Source organism: Cucurbita moschata, unplaced genomic scaffold, assembly GCF_002738365.1.
Source record: "Cucurbita moschata cultivar Rifu unplaced genomic scaffold, Cmos_1.0 Cmo_Scf00009, whole genome shotgun sequence".
Taxonomy (NCBI): Eukaryota; Viridiplantae; Streptophyta; class Magnoliopsida; order Cucurbitales; family Cucurbitaceae; genus Cucurbita; species Cucurbita moschata.
Window position 1 is genome coordinate 2,549,663 of NW_019268525.1, and position 20,830 is coordinate 2,570,492.

Sequence of the window (20,830 nt, forward strand, 5' to 3'; positions counted from 1 at the left end):
TATCAACGGTCTTCACCCGTTTCTTAATTGACTCAAATGTTCTGTTTCTAGAACCTCTTTAAATGTTACTCTTACATAATTTTGTTTATTTAAAATTAGATTTTATTTCAAAAGTTGCCTTATTAAAAACTAATTAACTCAATCCGAATGGGTGGAATCCGAAAAAAGATTTAACTTGGTTGTTAATGGAGTAACTTCAACCAAATTTGGAGGCGTCGGTATCAATTTATGTCTAATTGCTCCACATAGAGTTCCTCTAACTGTATTTTATAATCGAACTAGAGCTAATCTGAATTGACCGTGTAACCCAAACAAATTCATTTATATTACTTGAATAAAAATTTGAATTTCTTTTTTTTCACGGGATAAATTCCTAGTCACTATCTTTAACGTCAAAATTACATCTATTTTCGCCCAACTTTCTAATGAAATAATATTATTTTTTTTATTTTTAATCATATAGGCATAATATTTTAAAGAGAAAATAGTCAAAGCAAGGGTCAAAGAAGTTGATTGCATTTGGCTTGGATTCCCGACGACTTGGGTGACGTGGCGTGGTTCAATGACTCGGGACGACTTAGGTTTCAAAGTCCAGGTCAGAGTCAACCATGTACCCATTTTTTCTCGTCTCACGTCACATGTTTTTGAAACACGGGCAAAATCCTTACTTACTTCACACGCCATGGTGATGACCAATTTTATATTCATATTCCCTTAAAAAAAAGTTCATATTCCCTTAAAAAAAAGTTCATATTCCTCAATGATGCAGCATTTGCATTGTTTCTTAACCCAGAAGCAACCCTACCCTTATAATACTTGGTTTGCTTTAAATTTATACAAATTCTAACTCGATAAATCCGTTCGAAGTAGAAAACCTAAAACAAAATCTAAAAAAGTTCACGAACTAAAATAGATTCTGTGATACGGGCTATATTCCAAGTACCTAAGAAAGTTCAGAAACTAAAATAGGTTCTATGATACAGGCTATTCCAAGTACTAGACACTCTCGTTTAAGTCTTAAGCTCGTTGATTGAATCTCACATTTACAGACGCCAGCTAAAGTCAGAACAAGATATCCTTAAAGCAGTAGAAAAATACTCACAGATCATATTCAAAACGTTCAGGGAAATCTAAAGAATGAGGTTCCAACAAAAATGACCCAACTTCATAATGAAATCTAATAGCGGGTCGACCTGAAATGCTGGGGATACTCAAATATTGACATGGACCAACATTTCGTAGTTGGGAGATTGGGAAGAAGAATCTTAGAGCATCAATGAACTTCCATTTTTAAAGCTATAGTTTGCTTGAGGACGGAATCCACAACTTCAGGAACAACCCAACCATGTGTAAACTATAGGATACTATATTCATGATCTACAAACAATGCTAAGCTTTTGTGATACATGTTTACCTCGGAGCGCCACCAGCCAATGTTTCTAGAATTACGTCGACCCTTCACCTGCACGTTTTATCTGCAATGCTGCTCTAACAACATTTCCCCTAGTAATGATACCCACCTGAAACATGGAAACAGAAACAAATAAGATGGACGGCCATGGCTGAGGGAGCTTTGAAAAGTTATTACACTTTTAAAGTAGAATGGAAAAGAAAAAGAAATATTACTACCAGCTTGCCATCTGCATTTACTACTGGCAATCGACGATATTTTGTTTCGAGCAACAACCTAAGCAATTGAAAATTCAAGTTAGTTAAAACAATGGTTTCAAACTTCGGTAGCCACAGATTAACTTGTAAAAATGGGTAAACTCTTGATTCTGCAGTCTTTTCTAAAAAATGTGTCATTTGAACGATGTTTTTGTTGAGGATTATTGGGAGTGAGTCCCACGTTGGTTAATTTAGTGGAAGATCATGGGTTTATAAGTGAAGAATATTATCTCCATTGGTAGGAGGCCTTTTGGGGGAAGCTCAAAGCAAAGCCACGAGAGCTTATGTTCAAAGTAGACAATATCATACCATTGTGGAGAGTCGTGATTTCTAAGATGATATTGGAGCCATGCCCTAAATTTAGCCATATCAATAGAATCCTCAAATATCGAACAAAGAATTGTGAGCCTCAAAGGTGTAGTCAAAAGTGACTAACAAAGGGGGTACTTTTTCGCCCTTTTTCGAGAGCTTCAGATAAAGAAGCCATGGAATATATAGATTCAGATTGAAAGATAATGCAGAAGAGAGAGATATAAAAAGATTACCTGGCAGCATCTTCTAAATTTGAAGTTTCACGAACAACTAGTGGAGCAGGTGTCATCAGGTCGCCGATAACTTTACCATTCGTTTTACTGAGAAGTTTCTGTATCTCATTGAACGTCTGCCACCATATTCAGCAAACATATAGATTTATTTTTCATTTCAATAAACAAATGGTGGTGAACCACCGCTCCACATAATTCATGGTCATGATCATGTGACTATTCTTTCTCCAAAGAAATTTACTTAATTAAGGGATGCCAATACAGAGCTAATTTCTTTGACTCTTCTTTCTCCAAAGAATTTTACTTAATCAAGATATGTCAATGGCAGAGCTAATTTCTGCGACTCTTCTTTCTCCAAAGAATTTTACTTAATCAAGAGATGTCAATGGCAGAGCTAACTTCTGTTGACTCTTTCTTCTTCAAAAGATTTTACTTAACAAGGGATGGGAGATCTAATTTATGAGACTACATAGCTACTTCAATTTTAAAGCACTCTCCTCAAAATAATGTCAATAACACTATGCAAGTAACTATACATATCACGTTCTAAAGATAATTTTGCAGGTATATATGTTTTCTTGATAATTTTGCAGGTATATATGTTTTCTTGATAATTTTGCAGGTATATATGTTTTCTTGTAGCATGTTCGCGGCAAATCGGTGTTCCGTAAAGAACTTGAGCTGCTTACATGATCATTACAAAAGAAAATAGCAGCAGAGTGCTACAATCAGATATATAGAAAATCTCATCAGTTTTTAAACTACAAATGAGTTGTACTGAAATGTAAAAATAAAAAGTAGTGAAAACGACATATTTTATTTTATTAAAAACAAATACTCCAAAGATTAATCAGTAATTTTTATGAGTAAAAAAAAAATATAAAAATAAATTTTTTTTATGATTTGGGTTCAACTAATAGAAACCCAACCCAGACAGTTTGGTTGGATTTATTGGGTTTCTAAGTCAAAGCATTTTTTTTAACATCAAATGTCTCCACAACAACAAAAACAAATAACCTGAAGATAAATGAGGGCATTGCTTACATACTTTCCACGAACTGTCCACATCAGGAAACAGATTATTATCACTTTGCGTGCCACCTAATTTCCAAAAAAAAAAAGGGTGAAACATTATTGGGTAAGATAAGCAATGGAATAGATGGTTACAATAAAGTACAAAGAAAATGATTGACGAATTGTGACTGAACCTTTTTAGAGAAGTTGTGAGCATTAATGTCAATTTACATGCACCTCAAATAATCTTACCAGACAACAGTAAGATTGTACTTTATTTGGTTTTTTATAGAGCTTATAAGATATTAAGTGGCCACTATAATTGATAACCTACAGCTAGATGAAAATAACATGATAAAAAAAGTAACAGCTAGACGAGAATAACACTACCAACAAACACCATAATTGATCACATACAAACCACGAAACTTTGTTACTAGTCCACCCAACAAAAACAATTTGAATGAAGCACTTCAACATTTAGGAATCAATATAAGAAGGATGAATAAAGTAATAGTAATGTAATTAAAACTAAAGAGGACAGAAACCCAATTTCAACAGAAAAGTGCACGAGAATAATTCCACAAGTAATGGTGACAATCAGAAGTTAAAATACCTGAAATCGAATCAAGTGCTAATAAGTCATAATCTGAGACAACCCCAACCTGCCACAGAAGGCAATTAATGTAAAGGCACTAAAATCATATAAACCAAATTATTACGACTAAGTAAGGCAGGTTATCAGCTTCAATAGCAGTATGGATTCTTGAAAACAAGTGTACTCTTAACATAAATGGACTAAACTTCCTGACATGGCTTAAGGGTAATACTTCGACCATAGATAGACATACACTCCAACCCCTCAATAATATGTTTATTTATTTATTTTGTATGATTATCGGCGACAACAAACAGATGATCCCTTCCACAGTCCCCTCTACAACCATATCATCAGACTTTGGTAATTCACTTCCACAGTAAGTTGGCAGTTTCAATATAACACTACGAGAGGAAAGAACAAAAAGATGGAAGGAAAAACTCTACCAAATTCCAATCTTCATCCACAACAGGAAAACCAGTTATTCTCTTTTCCACAAGGGTTTCTAATGCTGTGACCACAAAAGCAGATGAATTAAACAATTATCATTAGCAATTATAAAGAAAATAATTAAAATAAAAGCCCTAAATCAACCGCACCTTCATCAACTGTTGTTGTAGGTTTAACAACAAACAGATCCTCCTTTCTAGTCATAAAATCACCAACCGTATATGTTCCTCGTATCTGAAAATCATAATGATAAAATAAGAGCGAGATACAGACGGCCAAGCAGTAAGCAGAAGAATAAAACCGAGGCTAAAATAGCCAAAGTTATTGCCCCACACTATTCCTCTCTAAAAAAATAATTATAAATAACCATAACATATATCATAGATCTAGCCAAAAGTAGGGTGAGATTGATAATTGTAAATAGTACTTACGAGCGTCGGCTTCCGTTCGATGTTCCACTCTAAAATTTTGCAGCATAAGCTTAGTCGAAGAGATTCGATGAATCGTTATAAAGGAGAAGTTTAATCTCTCGATTACTTCTCAGCCAAAATGGCATCAAATTTTTGCGGTTATGTTCATAGTTGTTCATATTGGACGAACATACAGATCATAATTAGGCGAAGATACGTGAAGGAATTGCAGAGGATGACATCCCGTTCATTACATTATGCTAAATTACATTAAACCGTCGATTAAAGTTTCGTTTCCAGTACATAACCCAGAGACAAACACGCCTCCCTGGAAATGAATAATAGAACAACTACAGCCAAAAGAAAGCGAGAAAGAAATGACAAACCGGAAAGGAGTTGAGGACGCCAGCTCCAGCGGAAGCGAGAACCAGATGCAAGGGAGGTCCGGCGGAGTTTCGGTCAGAGATCTCAAACCTCTGCAACCTAGTGAGAGAATTAGACGAAGGCAGAGGCCGGCGACACAATTGCTGGCGCTGAGAGTTAGGAAGGTGGTGAGGATAAGCCCGCGCAAGAGCAAGCACACAAGACAGAGAGATGGAGCTCATTTTGCTTACTGTTCGTCGAGTAACTGCGTTTTCGCCGATGGAAAAAACGAACACGGTAGCCTGGGAAGAGAATAGTTGGAAGAATCAATAGCTGATCTACCGAACGGAAGAGAATTACAACCGGAAAAGTTGAAAATCAAAGCGGAATCGGAGAGTTAGGTTGTAATTAGCTTCCGTTCCGACTTCCGTATGAGCAAGCAGCACTTTCCCGAGAAGAAACGGGATAGCGGGAGAGGGAAATCCCCGTCTGGGGCGGCGGAGATATTTAACGACTTAGTGCGACTTTAATCGACAAAGAACGTGTGATGTCGGGCCTTTCAACTCCGTCCATTGGGTAAAACTCCGATTAACATGTACATTTTGTAATTAAAAAACAAATTAACAAAATAATAAAAATAATCCTAAAATTTATAATTTCTCTCGTAAATATTTTTTAAAATTTCAATAATACTCCAAAAAAAAAAAAAAAAATCTTATTTTATATAAGAACGTTTTATTTCAAAAACTTTTAAAAAATTGTTAATACAATTCAACTTTTTTTTTTTTATGATTTCAAAAACATTTAGGAATATCTATAAAATTTGAAAAGTAGCATTAATATTTTTTACGGTAAAAAATGTTAAACAAATTCTTATTGTCTATATATATAGACGAAAAATATTGATCGGACATTCATATATTATTTCCAACTCTTTAGCACACTTTTTAAAAAAATTTGAGTGTGTTTTTTAATTTAGAAAAAAAAGAAGTATTTTTTAAGTTTTAAAAATAGTATAAAGATGTTTTTTAAATTTTTTTAGAAAAGTTAAATTGTATTAATTAATTTTTCAACTTTTATATTTCAAAATTAAATGTTATTTTTTTAAAATATTAATGTTTCATCGAAAATGGCATTTTTGGACTTTTTGGAGTTTCTTTTTAAGTATATATATATATATATATATATATATATATATATATATATATATATATATCATTTTACACGAATATTTTTTATAAAATTTGTAAAATTAAAAAATATATATTTTTTATTAATTTAGAATATACTTATTTTTTGAAGTCTCTATAAATTAAAAGCTTTTTTTTTTTTGGAACAAATCAAATTAATTCAAAATAAAAAACGTTTTAAATAAAAAGAATATAAATTTTCAGCGTTTTAAATTAGTTCAAATATATTTATTGTATTTTTTGTTTTACATACACTATGTAAGGATAACACGTTAATTTTTTAATTTATTAATTTGTTTGTTTATAGTTCACGTGTTTATTGAAATTGGATTAATAATCAATAAAGTTTACATATAAAAACAACGGATTTCTTTTTGGATATAAAATAGTATTATTAGATTAAATAAAAAAATTTACGTAAAAAAAAACACATGAATTTTATATACATTTTTTTTCCATATATCATAATAATTATTTTTTTGAACTTTATTTTTTAAAACATAGTATTAATGGTTAGAAAATTTTTAAATTATTAAAAAGTTGAAGAGTATTAATTAATATATATTTTTAATAATTTGTACTTATTTGCATAGATAAAATAGAAAGTTTATTAATATTTTATTAATGTAGCCTAGGAAGGGAATCTAAAAGAAATAAAATAACAATAGATTGATATTTATATATATATATATATATATATATATATCTTGCAATAAGCAAGATAATTTTGATATTTATGTTGGGTGCTAAGAAAAAAAAGAAAAAAAAATCCTACAAAAATATATTAGCAATAGATTTATAAGACAATAATTGAAAATTGTGTAAGAATGTTATTAAAATTAGTTAAAAAATATTTAAAAAAACAATGTAAAAGACCATTTCAATCTTATTCAAAGTATTTTTTTTTTTGTACAACTTAGAATTGATTTAAAATTCTAAAAAACAATATATATTAATTCTCACTATAAATTTGGAACTATAACTGCCTTGCGTGAAATTTGTTATTAATTAATTAAAAAAAAAACAAAAATAGGATAATTACGGAAGAAAAAGAAAACAATATTTACAGATATTTATTATTTATTTATTTATTTTTAATTTAAAAAAACTGATTCTTTATTCTTCCGGAAGACCGTCACTGCCAACTGAAAAAGTTACAGTTACCGGTTACGTACGGATTCCCGACTTGACCTCGTCAGATGGGCCCACAGAAAGTAAAGATGGACGGTTGAGATTTCGCGTATAGATTTATCTCTAGGGTTTACCCGTAACTGTCTACATATATAAGGTCTCGGGCCTTCCTCTTCTTCCTCCTTTTTTAGTGCAGTTTTATCTGCCCTCCAAACCCTCGCGTCTTTTTTTGTTTCGACTCTGTCTCCGTCGTTTATACGTCACGCGCCGCTCATTTTCCGGCGCTTACTCATCCCTTCATTCGGATCCTTCCGATTATCTATCCGGTCCTTGTCCTTCCTCCTCCTCTTTCTTCACTATCATTCTCTTCCAGAAATATCAAAACAATTATTCGTTTTAGGAGTAGGGAGATTTTTCCGTCGGGGCTGTTTATTTTTGGTTCAATATCTAATATCTTAAGGGTTTTGGTTATCCTCCCCGGTTGTTCGTTGCGTTTTGCTGGCCTTTTTTGAGTGTCTGAAGAATCGCCGTTCACTGATTCCTTCTTAGGGTTTGTGTCTGAATAACAAAAGGAGAGGGAAGTGAGGAGAGAAAAAAGGGCAAGAAAACTAATTATTGAATTTTTTTTGGAAAGTAGAGAAAGTATTTCGAGTATGGCGGCTCAGGTGCAAGCTCAGCCTCAAAATTCCATTCCCGGCATCAATCCGGCGGGAAATGGTGGTGCAAATTTTGTGACTACTTCTTTGTATGTCGGAGATCTGGACCAGAATGTCACGGATTCGCAGCTTTATGATATATTTAATCAGTTGGGTCAGGTGGTTTCGGTTCGGGTTTGCCGAGACTTGACGACCCGGCGATCTCTCGGCTATGGTTATGTCAACTACAGCAACCCACAAGATGGTCAGTGTGACTTCACTTTTTTTCGCTTCTATTTCGTGTTTAATGTGCTTTGTTTATTTTCTTAAGCTCAATTTTAGCGATGAACATTTCTTAGCTGATTTGGCCGATTGCTTGGGCTGGTATAATGCTGAGATGAATTCTAAATTTTAGGATGGTTCATGCATATTAATCCATAGATGTATCGAGAGAATTTAGTCCTACCAATCCCATAAAAGAAAAGCTTGTAGCAATTTGATACAAATCGGGGAAATTAGTGTCATCTAGGAGAATAACAATTATAAAAGATTGAGTGGTTGCTTTTGGGGTTAAAATAATGCATACTTTCTGATGGCCATTTCTGTCTACAAGACGTGAAAAAACCTGTTTGTTTTATCATTTCGAGAATTAAAACATGGGCTGTCGGACTGAGAGATGCTGAATATCATTTTATTGCATTATGATGTTTGGTCTTTAGAATATCAATATTGTTTTCTATGGCTATGACGTACCTCTGTTGAAAAATGATCAATAAAGGTATTGCATGAATACACCATATGTTCTATAGATATGCCTTCTAGTTCCAACAATTTTATTAAGGTAGATACCAGCAAGGACAGATGATGGTTTAGGCAAGGATTAAAATATCAATATTGGATTAAAATTAATTATTAAGTTCTTTTTACTTCCAAAATAAATTATTGATCTCACTGTTAATATGCATATGTAGGTATAGATATATATGTTGCACGAGTATTTATACTTGATAGTCCTTAATTTCAGTTTGTACTCCCTGATTTATGTCATAACGACAGACATTATAATCCTTGGATTTAGGCTAGTTTTTTAGCCTTGTGTAGCATGTGTATCTTAAATTGATGATTGCTAGTTTCATTCTTAGGTAGGTCTGGAAATGTTACGTTAATATGCATATTTTATGATTCAAGTTAGCTTAAACCAATAGCTTGGAAGGTTGAGTTGTTGGACATGTCTACATATATGGACGGATTGTTATGTTCTAGTGTTTGCTTATTTTAGATAAACATTGTGTAAATTCTTCAATGGGTAAGATTTTGGGACGTAACAATTTGGAACAAATTTTTTAGGACTTCAGTTCTTTTTCATTTGAATGCAAAATTTTATTACAAACCATCATGTGATCCAAACAAAGATCAGAGTCATTATTGCTTCATATTCCATAGATTCTGGAACTTCATCTTGATCTCATTAAACATTAAATGCACACCATTCTAGCTAATGTAATAATTTTTTGCTTGAACAGCTGCAAGAGCATTGGATGTGCTGAACTTTTCCCCACTAAATGGAAAACCTATTAGAGTTATGTATTCTCACCGTGACCCAAGCATTCGCAAAAGTGGGGCTGGAAATATATTTATCAAGGTATCTATATTTTTCATGTTTTATGCACACCTTTTTGTTTATTTCATGTTCATTTATTCAAATTGATTACTCGATTTTGTTATGAGTTAACTTTTGCATTTTAATTTTACAGAATTTAGACAAAGTAATTGACCATAAAGCTCTACATGTTTTTCATGTTTTATTCATACCTTTTTGTTTATTACATGTTCATTTATTCAAATTGATTACTCGATTTTGTTATGAATTAACTTTTACATTTTAATTTTACAGAATTTAGACAAAGCAATTGACCATAAAGCTCTACATGATACATTTTCGGCATTTGGTAGTATCCTGTCGTGCAAAGTGGCTTTAGATTCCTCTGGCCAGTCAAAAGGCTATGGTTTTGTGCAATTTGACAATGAGGAGTCTGCTCTGAAAGCTATTGAGAAGTTGAACGGTATGCTGTTGAATGATAAACAAGTTTATGTAGGACCCTTTCTTCGTAAACAAGAAAGAGATAGTTCTGTTGGCAAATCCAAATTTAACAATGTGTTTGTCAAGAATCTTTCTGAGACAACTACGGAAGAAGATTTGAACAAGGTTTTTTCTGAATTTGGGACAATCACCAGTATCGTTGTGATGAGGGATGCTGATGGCAAATCAAAATGCTTTGGATTTGTGAATTTTGAAAATGCTGACGATGCTGCTAGCGCAGTTGATGCCCTCAATGGAAATGTATTTGATGATAAGGAGTGGTATGTTGGGAGAGCACAGAAAAAATCTGAAAGAGAAGTAGAATTAAAGAACCGGTTTGAACAAACCATGAAAGAGGCAGCTGACAAGTACCAGGGGGCAAACTTGTACATTAAAAATTTAGATGATAGTATTAGTGATGATAAGCTTAAGGAGGTTTTTGCTCCGTTTGGCACTATCACCTCGTGCAAGGTTGTAATTTTATTCAAGTGTTATTATTTACATTGTCTTTTGGTTTAGGCCTTTCGCGGGTATAGTATTTTGGTTATTTTGTGTGTTTCAGGTCATGCGTGACCCCAATGGTGTGAGCAGAGGTTCTGGATTTGTTGCATTTTCAACCCCTGAAGAGGCATCTAGAGCTGTGAGTTGATGTGCTGTTTTCTATATATGATTTATTATCTATTTAGAAACATCCCTACTCACAATTGATTTAATTGCTGTGCTTTTTTCCATATATGCCTGTGATTAATGATGCAAGTATATGGAAGGATTGTAATGGTTCATTGGTATAATTGACAGCTTATGGAGATGAATGGCAAAATAGTTGTTAGCAAACCATTGTATGTAGCTCTTGCACAGAGGAAAGAAGATAGAAGGGCCAGATTGCAGGTTCTTTTTCTTATGTTTTCATACTTTTACTTGGCACTGCCGTTGTAACATCATTTGTCATAATTAATTTGGCCTCGGGGACATACTACCTTCTAAGTCGCCAGGCTTGGTTGCTTTCCATTTTTTTATTTTTTTATTTTGTCAAACATTATCATTTTGACTATGTTGTATAGGCTCAGTTCTCTCAAATACGACCGGTTCCCATGGCTGCTTCAGTTGCCCCTCGGATGCCAATCTATCCCCCTGGTGGTCCAGGTATCGGACAGCAAATGTTTTATGGTCAAGGTCCTCCTACAATGATTCCTTCCCAAGTAACTACTTTTACCAGACACTTCTTGTTGGCATTTTAATTCCGTATTCTTTACCTTTTAGTTGTAGTGAATCAGTGGTTAAATTGCATTGAAATTCTATCTTGCCTTCCGAAAGGCATTGTGTCATTATGAGAGCCACATTGTTCAGTTTGTTTTACGGGTATCATTTTTGCCAGGGTGGCTTTGGTTATCAGCAGCAGCTTGTTCCTGGTATAAGGCCCGGTGGAGGTCCAATGCCAAATTTCTTTGTCCCAATGGTTCAACAGGGTCAGCAAGGGCCGCGTCCTGGTGGCAGACGTGCAGGAGCTGTCCAGCAAACCCAGCAGCCTGTTCCAATGATGCAACAACAGGTTGATGATTTTTCTTTCCATCTTTCTTTCTCTGTTGTGGGCTTTTCGTGTTATATAATGGTCTGTTTTGGTTGGTTGAATGGATGATAGATGATGCCTAGAGGAGGACGTGTCTATCGCTATCCCCCAGGAAGAGGTCTGCCTGATGTTCCTATGCCTGGTGTTGCTGGAGGCATGTTTTCTGTTCCATATGATATGGGTGGTATGCCGTTGCGTGATGCATCCCTCTCCTCTCAACCTGTCCCTGTAGGTGCTCTGGCATCTGCTTTGGCAAATGCTACTCCAGACCAACAGAGAACAGTAAGCATTTTCTAAATTATAAACGGAAGATTTCAATACTATTCATATGAATTTGAACATGAATCATTACTTAACTGGATTGCTTGTGATTAAATGTATAGATGCTGGGGGAGAATCTTTACCCGCTTGTGGAACAGTTGGAGCCAGACAACGCAGCCAAGGTAACTGGAATGCTTCTTGAGATGGACCAGACTGAGGTCTTGCATTTACTCGAGTCCCCGGAGGCTTTGAAGGCGAAAGTAGCTGAGGCTATGGAGGTTTTGAGGAATGTAGCTGCTGCAACACAGCAGCAGCAAGCAGGCAATGCAGCCGCTGATCAGCTAGCCTCTCTGTCGCTGACCGAGAACCTCGTGTCGTGAGTTGGTTGGTTTGGTTGGGGTTGTGTTCATAAGGCTTCCTGATTCATGAATGAATGAAAACATGTAGTAGTTGTGTGCGATACGATCGACTCGTTGTTTATTTGTGGAGACCACGGTTTTTCCCCTCAGAACTCCTGAAGACTGCTGACAGTTTCTTTGTTTTTTTTCCCCTTCTTTTTAGTTCTGCTTTGATGGTACACTTTTTCCTTAGGTTGAAGGTTTATTTATTTTCTCTCTTTTGACATTAATCCGGATAGTCATTTTTTTAATCTATCTTTCTTGTGTTGTTTTCTTTCATATCATTATATGATCTCTTTGTTGATTTGGAAAATGCACATTCATGATGTTACTATGTCGAGGCCTTTCGATCGCTCTCGGTAGATGGCTCATGCTCTTCACTCTTGAATCTACTTGAAAAATTTTATCTTAGGGAAAGGAATTTTTAACCTAGCAAGAATTCTTTTTGGTCTCGTTTTATGTTCGTTTGGTAGAATTTTAAGATTTATTAAAAGTACAAAATATACTGAATAAACGTGATGTTTAACCTTATTATTATTATTTTAGTTTAAAGTGGGTAAAAAATTAAAAATTACAAATCTCAATTAGAAGTATATGGTATGATTGTTATGGATAGGTTAATTATGAATATGGTTTAGCACCATAATTATATGTTTAATATGTTTGTAATACCCTAGAAACATGTTTATCCAATTATCTTAGAAAAATAAATTTTTAAAATTTTTAAAATTATCAATTTTTTTTATTATATGTCAATTTATTTTTATTCACATTAGTTTTAATAAACAAGCAAATTCTCAACTTTAATTATAACTCAATTAAGTTAAAATATTCTCAAGCAAAAAAGGTTGAAAAAGAATTAATATTGTAAGTAAAATAATAAATAAAACATTTTATAAATTAATATCAAAAGCATTTTATTAATTAAACAAATTGGATGCAGTTATAATTTTCAAGAGGTGGAAAAAAAAACAATACGGTGCGTTTTGAATGTTTGGGGTTTTGTTGTAATTAGTGATAAACTGAGGGTATATTTCGAAACTTAAAAACCCTAACGAGGGAATCATATATAAATGCTTTAGCAGGTTTGGCCTCAGGCCTGAACGTTCTGATTTAAATTTGGGGCTTTCACTCCGGCAGCTTTCTGAAGCCCTAGCAATGGCGGCTCCGATCGAATCGGTGCAATGTTTCGGACGCAAGAAGACGGCGGTGGCCGTCACCTACTGCAAACGCGGCAGGGGTTTGATTAAGATCAATGGCTGTCCAATCGAGCTTGTTGAGCCAGAGATCTTGCGCTTCAAGGCCTACGAGCCAATCCTCCTCCTTGGACGTCACCGTTTCTCTGGTGTCGATATGCGCATCAGAGTGAAGGGTGGAGGTCACACCTCGCAGATCTACGCCATCCGTCAGAGTATTGCCAAGGCTCTTGTTGCCTTCTACCAGAAGTACGTGGATGAGCAGAGCAAGAAGGAGATTAAAGACATTCTGGTTAGGTATGATAGGACTTTGCTTGTCGCTGATCCTAGGCGCTGTGAGCCCAAGAAGTTTGGTGGTCGTGGTGCTCGTGCTAGGTTCCAGAAATCATACCGTTGATCGAAGAGTACTAGGGAAGCGTCGGGGAAAGGCGTTAGTCGGTAATGATAATTTGTTTTTGTTTCTGAGTTCACATTGCTTCGAAGACATCAAAATTATTCTTCAGTCTATTCTCTAGTATAAGTATTTGGATTTGTAAGACTTGATTTTCCGTTGTTATTACGATAATTTCAATCAAAATGCTTTTTGAAACATCGTGAATTATCCGCCAATTGTTTCTGTTTGTGTTAAGATTATAGTGCAGAAAACCGACCATACTTATCGATTAATTATCATTTTTACGAGATGGATTCTTGTTGAAGATGATCATCTAGCTATTGGGCAAAATAGTTATTGTACTTGACTTTCCTTGAAATCATCAGTCCTTTTCTTCATTATTCACTTGATTTCCATTCATCTTCAATGAGTGTCTCCCTGTAGAACATGGGATGTTGATGCATTGTCCTTTGCTGTGGCTGAAAATTGTAAACCTTGGTGCTAATTGCTCTGCTAAACTCTGTGAACTTAGGCTCCCCAAGTGGCTGTTGTTTGACTTGGACAAGTTCTTGATCTTGTTTGGCATTGCTTATTGGTCTGAACTCCACCATAATTGATGGAATTGATGTTTCAAATGCCTGATTGATGATAATAAGCATTAAAGGGTGCTTGACTTGTGAGTTCATCCTCTAGTTTAGGCTTAAGAAGTTTGTGTTTAGTACCTAGGTTGCTTATTCTAGGTTTTGCTAAAAGGCTTCAAGAACTGCCCTTCATCCTTCATCTACAGAATAAAAAGAATAAAAATATGTCTGTTCGAACAAACCTTACGTTGAGATCGAGATCGCTTATAGTAAAGTAAATTACATGTTCAGGGTCTGAACTTCTTGTTTAGTGTCTAATAGATTCTTGGACTTTTAATTTTGTGTGTTAAGTGTCATACGAATTAACTCTTTCTTTTATGGCTTTTATGGCCAACTTCTTAATGCTTCCGTATCTAATCTTGTTGCTCATTGGTTGCCGTGGTTGAGATCTCTTTTGGTGATTTCACAGCCGACCTTCATCATAGTTACTCTAGCTAACCGTGGTTGGGTTTGATGAATCTATATGTAGCAAAAAAATTTACCCGAAATTTTGTATTATTAATATCAAATACATATATTTTGTTGAAATTTTGTATTATTAATATCAAATACATATATTTTGTTTATGTTACTTTTATTGATATATGGAAATCAATTTTGATTGAAAACAATTGTGATATATATATAAATTTCAGAAATTTGTAATAATAGATAGAATTATATAAAATTAAATAATATGTAAATTAATTTAGCTCATGAAAGGATTGGTTTTTAATTTTCTTTTTCTGGATATTCACAAATATTATCTTTTTTTTTTTAGGAAAATAAAAATAAAAATTTATTAATGTACGGCTATGATTAAATAAATATAAAAAGTACTTCAAGTAACTAGATGGTCCGAAGATAATTTCAAATCGAGAAAATTTAATTCGAACCTCATATTTCATTGTGTATGTCTCAATTAGTTAAGTTATGTTTTAATCGAAAACAAAATCATAAAAGAAAAGATTTATAAAAGAATACTTTACAACTGTCAATTTTTATCGTCAAAGAAAAGAAAATTATAAAAGAATACTCACCGTCTAAATGATTGAAATTTCAATAAGGTTAATGAATAAATTGATAAGTTTAATGAATAAATTCTTGACAGGCTCAATAAGTTTAATGAATTTCAATAAGTGACATCTATTAAAACTACAAACTAATAAAATTGAGGCGGGCTTACTAGCGGGATATTGAAATGATGGGAGAAAGAAACGGTTCATCTTATATGTCTACTAAAAATTTATAATACCAAATTTCTCGAGAAATTTAACTAAACTATCTAATAAAATCGGTTCGTGAATAGTTTAAGCAACACTCAACTGATTAAGATATATATCTTCGATCAAAAAGTTAGAAGTTTGAAACGTCTCATCTCAACTTAAAAAAAAAAGCTGTGAAGGGACGGTCCCGATGAGAACTAGGAATATGAAAATAATTCTTGGGTCTTGAGTTCAAACTGTTGGCATGATCTTCTCTTGCTTTCTCTGGTCTACCAAAAGCCTTATTTTCAGTTGTTCCATCAAATTCCTAAGTAAACCAACAAGATAAAATGTGAACTGTAATCACTCTCTTCCATTGCCTATTCAACGTCCTGAGCTCCTGCTAACAGCTGCCTAGATACTCTGATTTTTTTGCTTTGGCAGTCAAAAGCACCACTTTTCTTAGAGCAGCAAGTTATAAAGTTGCTAAGTAGATGTCAATAAGGACAATATCTGGCTTTGGGAAGAGGCTGAGCCTCGAAGGGGGTGGACTGTGAGATCCCACATCAGTTGGGGAGGAGGAGGTGTGAAAACCTCTTCCTAACAAACACATTTTAAAAACCTTGAGGGGAAGTCCGGAAGGGAAAGTCTAAAGAAGGCAATATCTGCTAGCCCGAACGATTACAAACTCCAACTTACTTGGGCTGAGAATGTAATACCATAACCAAAGGTATACTAAGCATTCGAGAAAGGGTTCATTGTCTCTTAAAACTATTTCCAGAATATGCCTGTCCCTGATATCTTGATCATTTCCTAACAGGACACAACCATAATTGAATTCAGAATCAAGCAAAAGGCTATGAGAAAGCAGATAAGTGACAAGAATTGAGCACAACACATCAGAAGAAATGATACTCCACCTTTCTAATCCAGCCCCATGAACACGTCCCTTGTTTCAAAGAGAGGAGGACGGGTTATTCACACGTCCCTTGTTTCAAAGAGAGGAGGACGGGTTATTCACACGTCCCTTGTTTCAAAGAGAGGAGGACGGGTTATTCACACGTCCCTGTTAGGAGTCGAGAATTCAGTGTTCTCAAATGGTGACAGAGAAAACTAGTTAAACCCAATGTAGGATGATGTATTTGGTTTCTTTCAAGTCAAACATGAGACGAGCATCTCTATGAAATTTCAGCTTTCATAGAGCTTTTAACAGCAATCTGACTAAAAAGTACGCATTTTTGTGCTGAGAAAAACAACAAATGAGCAAGGACCCAAGGAAAATCCTACAATGAAGAAGGAACGATGAAATTTTCAGGTACAATCAAATGTCACTCCAACTTCAGACTGATGGTCCGGTCCCGTCCGCCACTAGTAGATATTGTCTTCTTTGGGCTTTCCCTTCTAGACTTCCCCTCAAGGCTTTAAAACGCGTCTACTAGAAAGAGGTTTCCACACCCTAAAAAAAGTGCTTCGGTCTCCTCCCTAACTAACGTGGGATCTCACAATCCACCTCTTCCGGCGCTCACCGTCCTCGTTGGCACTCGCTCCCTTCTCCAATCGATGTGGGACCCCCCAATCCATCCCCTTCGGAATCCAGCCTCCTCGCTGGCACATCACTCGGTGTCTGGCTTTGATACCGTTTGTAACGGTCCAAGTCCACCGTTAGTAGATATTGTCCTCTTTGTGCTTTCCCTCAAGGTTTTAAAACACGTCTGCTAGAGAGAGGTTTCCACACCCTTATAAATAATGTTTCGGTCTCCTCCCTAACTAATGTGGAATCTCACAATCCACCTCTTCCGGCGCCCACCGTCCTCGTTGGCACTCGTTCCCTTCTCCAATCAATGTGGGACCCTCCAATCCATCCCCTTTCGGGACCCAGCCTCCTCGCTGGCACATCACTCGGTGTCTGGCTTTGATGCCTTTTGTAACGGTCCAAGTCCACCGCTAGCAAATATTGTCCACTTTGGACTCTCCTTGTTGAGCTTCCCCTCAAAGTTTTAAAACGCGTCTGCTAGGGAGAGGTTTCCACACCTTTATAAAGAATGATTCGTTCTCCTCCTCAACTACAACACACAGTACAAGATATACAACAATGAGAACTTGGCTATTCCATGTCTCCTTGTGGTTTTTCTTTTGTGGTCAGTGAAAGGAAACAGAGAGCCAGGTAGAGGGCTTGCAGTCTCCAAATATCAGAGACTTTAGCCCACTTTTTCTTTTTGATAATCATACGAGCAATAGCTAATTCTAGACATAAAACTCAGAAAATGAGACCAGTTTTGTCCAAAGGGAAAGGACATGACAAATAAAAAGCAGAACATCCAAAGCTTAGAAGAAGAACGCGTTGTTATAATAATTTGTAAAAGAATCGTCAATTACCTACAATAGTAATTGTTGAATGGAGCTGGATGAGCTGCCTTCAATAAATATCCTAAGAGATGAAATCTCTTTCAAATGATCTGTACTTATTCCACCCATCAACTGGATTCTTGAGCTTGAAATTTTAAGTGTGAAGCTCTCTAGCTCTCAGAGCCAAGGCTTTCTGTAGCATAGTAGCCTTCTCATCAGGTGAATCCTCATTCAATCCAATACCAACATACTGAGAGCTATGATCGAGTGAAGCTAAGCTCTCCCATTCATCAGCCATGGCAGTAAAATCCTCCCTCATCAACAAAGCATTGTGAAGAATTGAGCAAGCACCAATGTATGCAACAGCAGTTTTGAATTCCTCATGCATTGGTTGGCTCAAAACTCCCCAATTTCTCAAACTAATGATGGCTTTCAGAGCTGGAATGCACATCAATCGATGAGCTTCATTGAAACTCTCTTCAGTTGACCCTGAAACAGCTCCTGCAAAAGGCACCATTAACCATGGAAGCAAAGGATATTCGCCATGTCCAAATAAGTATTGATTCACAGCCATCCCATGAAGGTAAACAGGAGGAGAACCCAGTAGCCTTTCTTCTTCAATGTCTTTAAACAGCGTTGTGGACATAAGCACCGTGGAGTCGTCTTTATCGCCACGAAATCCTGCAACAATACTAAGGATTCGTGACGAGGAATCAACAACAAGTTGAGTAGCGATGCTATCTTCATAAAAATTGGTATTTCTAATGATCTTGAACCTTGTACAAGAAATCACGCCACAGCAATTCGGAAGCCCAGCAATATCTTCAAAGCTCGAGGATGTTAATTCAAGCTCACTGGGGCAAGGGAATTCAACCCAAAAGCGAAAATTAGTGCAGAGAACACGACACAATTGCTTAGCACAGAACCTCGCTACAGACTCCGAGACGCCAAATTGGTCCGAAATCGTCGAAAAATCGCAGCCAGTGGCCAGCCGGGACAAGCCAACACCGAGTCGAATCTCAGCGGAGAGATCAAGAGGCGAACCTACCGGGTCCCGACACTCGAGAAGAGGCTCGAGCAAACCAGAGAGCCATTCAAACGTCGAGGAGGTCATTCGAAAGTGATTCCTGAAAGAATCAGGACTCCGAGTCCGCAACAGATGGACTCGTCCACGGCCGCCGTCCTCACCACCGCTATCGGATGGCCCTAATTCAAGCAGCTCCGACGAATGCGTCCTCTTCCTCTTACGCGAAACGGAGAGAAACGAAAGGGATGCAGCAATTTGCTGGGAAAATAGGAAGTGATTGAAGAGAGGAAAGAGATTAGCATAGAAATTGGAATCAGATGAAGAATTGGACAAAAGGGAATGTGGATTGGAGGAAGGGAAGAGTAGCAATAGCAGGAGGAGTAGTTGGGAGATCAAAGAAGAGAGTAAAGCAGCCAATTGCCGGGAATCCATTAATGGGTGACTGTCAGTTCGCAGTTACAGAGAATTGCAGCGTGGAGAGTCGGAATTGGGATTCGATTCTCTCGGGAATCGAGCAGAGCGCGAAGAACGGATTGGTGTTCGTTGTTTTGTCAGCGCCGGACGTGGAAGGCGTGAATCTTGTACAAATTACGCCATAGGAACACCTGGCGGCTTGCTCGGACTACGCTCTCCACTCTCCACTCTGTTTTTTGGTTTCACGTGGCCTTCCAATTTCGTTCTTCATTTGGGAACCCAAATGCTTCCAAATCTCTCCCCCTTTGACCATCCTTCCAATTTAGGGTTCATGATTTTTCCCCCAAATCAAACGCACCTTAATTTCAACCATTAACTCACAAAATTAAATGAAAATTTTCATGGATTTCTTTACTTCATTGTGTCCATCTCTTATGTTAGGTGTCGATATCCTTATTTATGGAATGGTTTTTTTGGCCTTGTATAGCCATCTCAGCTCGACATAAGTCAACCCGTTGAGTATTATTATACGACGTTCGACATAGTGAAGAATTCACCTCGAAACGACTGTGCTACGTGTTAGTCTTCTAAATCTCGATCACCATCATCTTAAAATTTTTTAATTATTATAAAATTTTCAAGTTAATTACAAATTTAGCTGTCCTTATAAAATTTTTAATTTTATGTTTAATATGTTCTAGAATATTAAATTTAATATTTACAATATTCAGCGTTTTTATTAATTTAAATTATCTTTTGAATCAAATCGACACCGTCCTAATCCATATAATTTAGATTGGTCGGGTTAAGATTTTTTTAAAACCCCATCTTAAAAATTATAGTACAAGTTGGACTCGTCCTTATCTTTTTGTGATAAATTTTTGACTTATTTGGCTCGAGGGAAAGAACATGATCAGTAAAATAAGAGAAACCTACGGATAATGTAAGACTGTTATGATGCTTCCGGCGCGCATCAGCTCCAATGTTTAAGTTAATTAGGAGAATTTTGAGTATATAAAAATTTTTGGAATGAAGAACGAATGTTATCTTGGTGATCGAAGAATTTTTATATCATACGAGCCAGGAGTGCCCACGGCACATGTCTCCTTATAGGTCGACCTCGACCTCTTCGTGAGGACCATCCTTAGGGCTAGTCTCGACAGATTGTTAGGGCTAACCACGTGAAATTGGCCTTCGACCCATTTTCTTCTCTTTTTATTTGTTCCATGATTAGCTCCTTACGGAACATCCCGATAAATTTAGCTCGTAAATATATATATATATATATATATATATATATATATATATATATATATATATTTTTTTTTTTTTTTTTTTT

The 20,830-nt window shown here is 35.8% G+C and overlaps 4 protein-coding genes across 6 annotated transcripts; 2 read left to right on the forward strand and 2 right to left on the reverse strand.

Moving 5' to 3' along the window:
* On the forward strand, nucleotides 1-14,100 carry LOC111447898 (40S ribosomal protein S16-like). Of its 2 annotated transcripts, XM_023087275.1 has the most exons (4): nucleotides 1-8; nucleotides 2,929-2,934; nucleotides 8,659-8,664; nucleotides 13,408-14,095. In XM_023087275.1, exon 4 carries the CDS (start codon nucleotides 13,469-13,471, stop codon nucleotides 13,901-13,903), a length of 435 nt encoding a protein of 144 aa, XP_022943043.1. In that variant the 5' UTR covers nucleotides 1-8; nucleotides 2,929-2,934; nucleotides 8,659-8,664; nucleotides 13,408-13,468; the 3' UTR covers nucleotides 13,904-14,095. The 2 variants fall into 2 exon arrangements, with proteins under 2 accessions (XP_022943043.1, XP_022943042.1); XM_023087274.1 differs by lacking the exons at nucleotides 1-8; nucleotides 2,929-2,934; nucleotides 8,659-8,664 and adding exons at nucleotides 10,673-10,677; nucleotides 12,902-12,907 and having other exon boundaries at nucleotides 13,408-14,100.
* LOC111447897 (CBS domain-containing protein CBSX1, chloroplastic-like) lies at nucleotides 1,079-5,563 on the reverse strand. Its single transcript, XM_023087273.1, has 8 exons — nucleotides 5,072-5,563; nucleotides 4,425-4,509; nucleotides 4,272-4,336; nucleotides 3,844-3,892; nucleotides 3,262-3,314; nucleotides 2,214-2,329; nucleotides 1,630-1,687; nucleotides 1,079-1,520 (listed from the first exon to the last, which is right to left on the reverse strand). Exons 1-8 carry the CDS (start codon nucleotides 5,288-5,290, stop codon nucleotides 1,446-1,448), a joined length of 720 nt encoding a protein of 239 aa, XP_022943041.1. The 5' UTR covers nucleotides 5,291-5,563; the 3' UTR covers nucleotides 1,079-1,445.
* LOC111447895 (polyadenylate-binding protein 2-like) lies at nucleotides 8,023-12,562 on the forward strand. The gene is made up of 9 exons (XM_023087270.1): nucleotides 8,023-8,269; nucleotides 9,528-9,646; nucleotides 9,899-10,555; nucleotides 10,647-10,724; nucleotides 10,883-10,972; nucleotides 11,146-11,283; nucleotides 11,460-11,633; nucleotides 11,724-11,933; nucleotides 12,035-12,562. The coding sequence occupies exons 1-9, from the start codon at nucleotides 8,023-8,025 to the stop codon at nucleotides 12,290-12,292; spliced, it is 1,971 nt and encodes a 656-aa protein (XP_022943038.1). The 3' UTR covers nucleotides 12,293-12,562.
* A 1,836-nt stretch (nucleotides 14,101-15,936) lies between the features above and the next one.
* On the reverse strand, nucleotides 15,937-19,847 carry LOC111446927 (protein ALP1-like). Of its 2 annotated transcripts, none has more exons than XR_002711170.1 (2): nucleotides 18,081-19,846; nucleotides 15,937-16,032 (listed from the first exon to the last, which is right to left on the reverse strand). XR_002711170.1 is itself a non-coding variant. In XM_023085856.1 (2 exons), exons 1-2 carry the CDS (start codon nucleotides 19,507-19,509, stop codon nucleotides 18,205-18,207), a joined length of 1,221 nt encoding a protein of 406 aa, XP_022941624.1. In that variant the 5' UTR covers nucleotides 19,510-19,847; the 3' UTR covers nucleotides 18,030-18,204. The 2 variants fall into 2 exon arrangements, 1 of the variants encoding a protein (XP_022941624.1); XM_023085856.1 differs by lacking the exon at nucleotides 15,937-16,032 and having other exon boundaries at nucleotides 18,030-18,742; nucleotides 18,827-19,847.
* Between the last annotated feature and the right edge of the window lie 983 nt (nucleotides 19,848-20,830).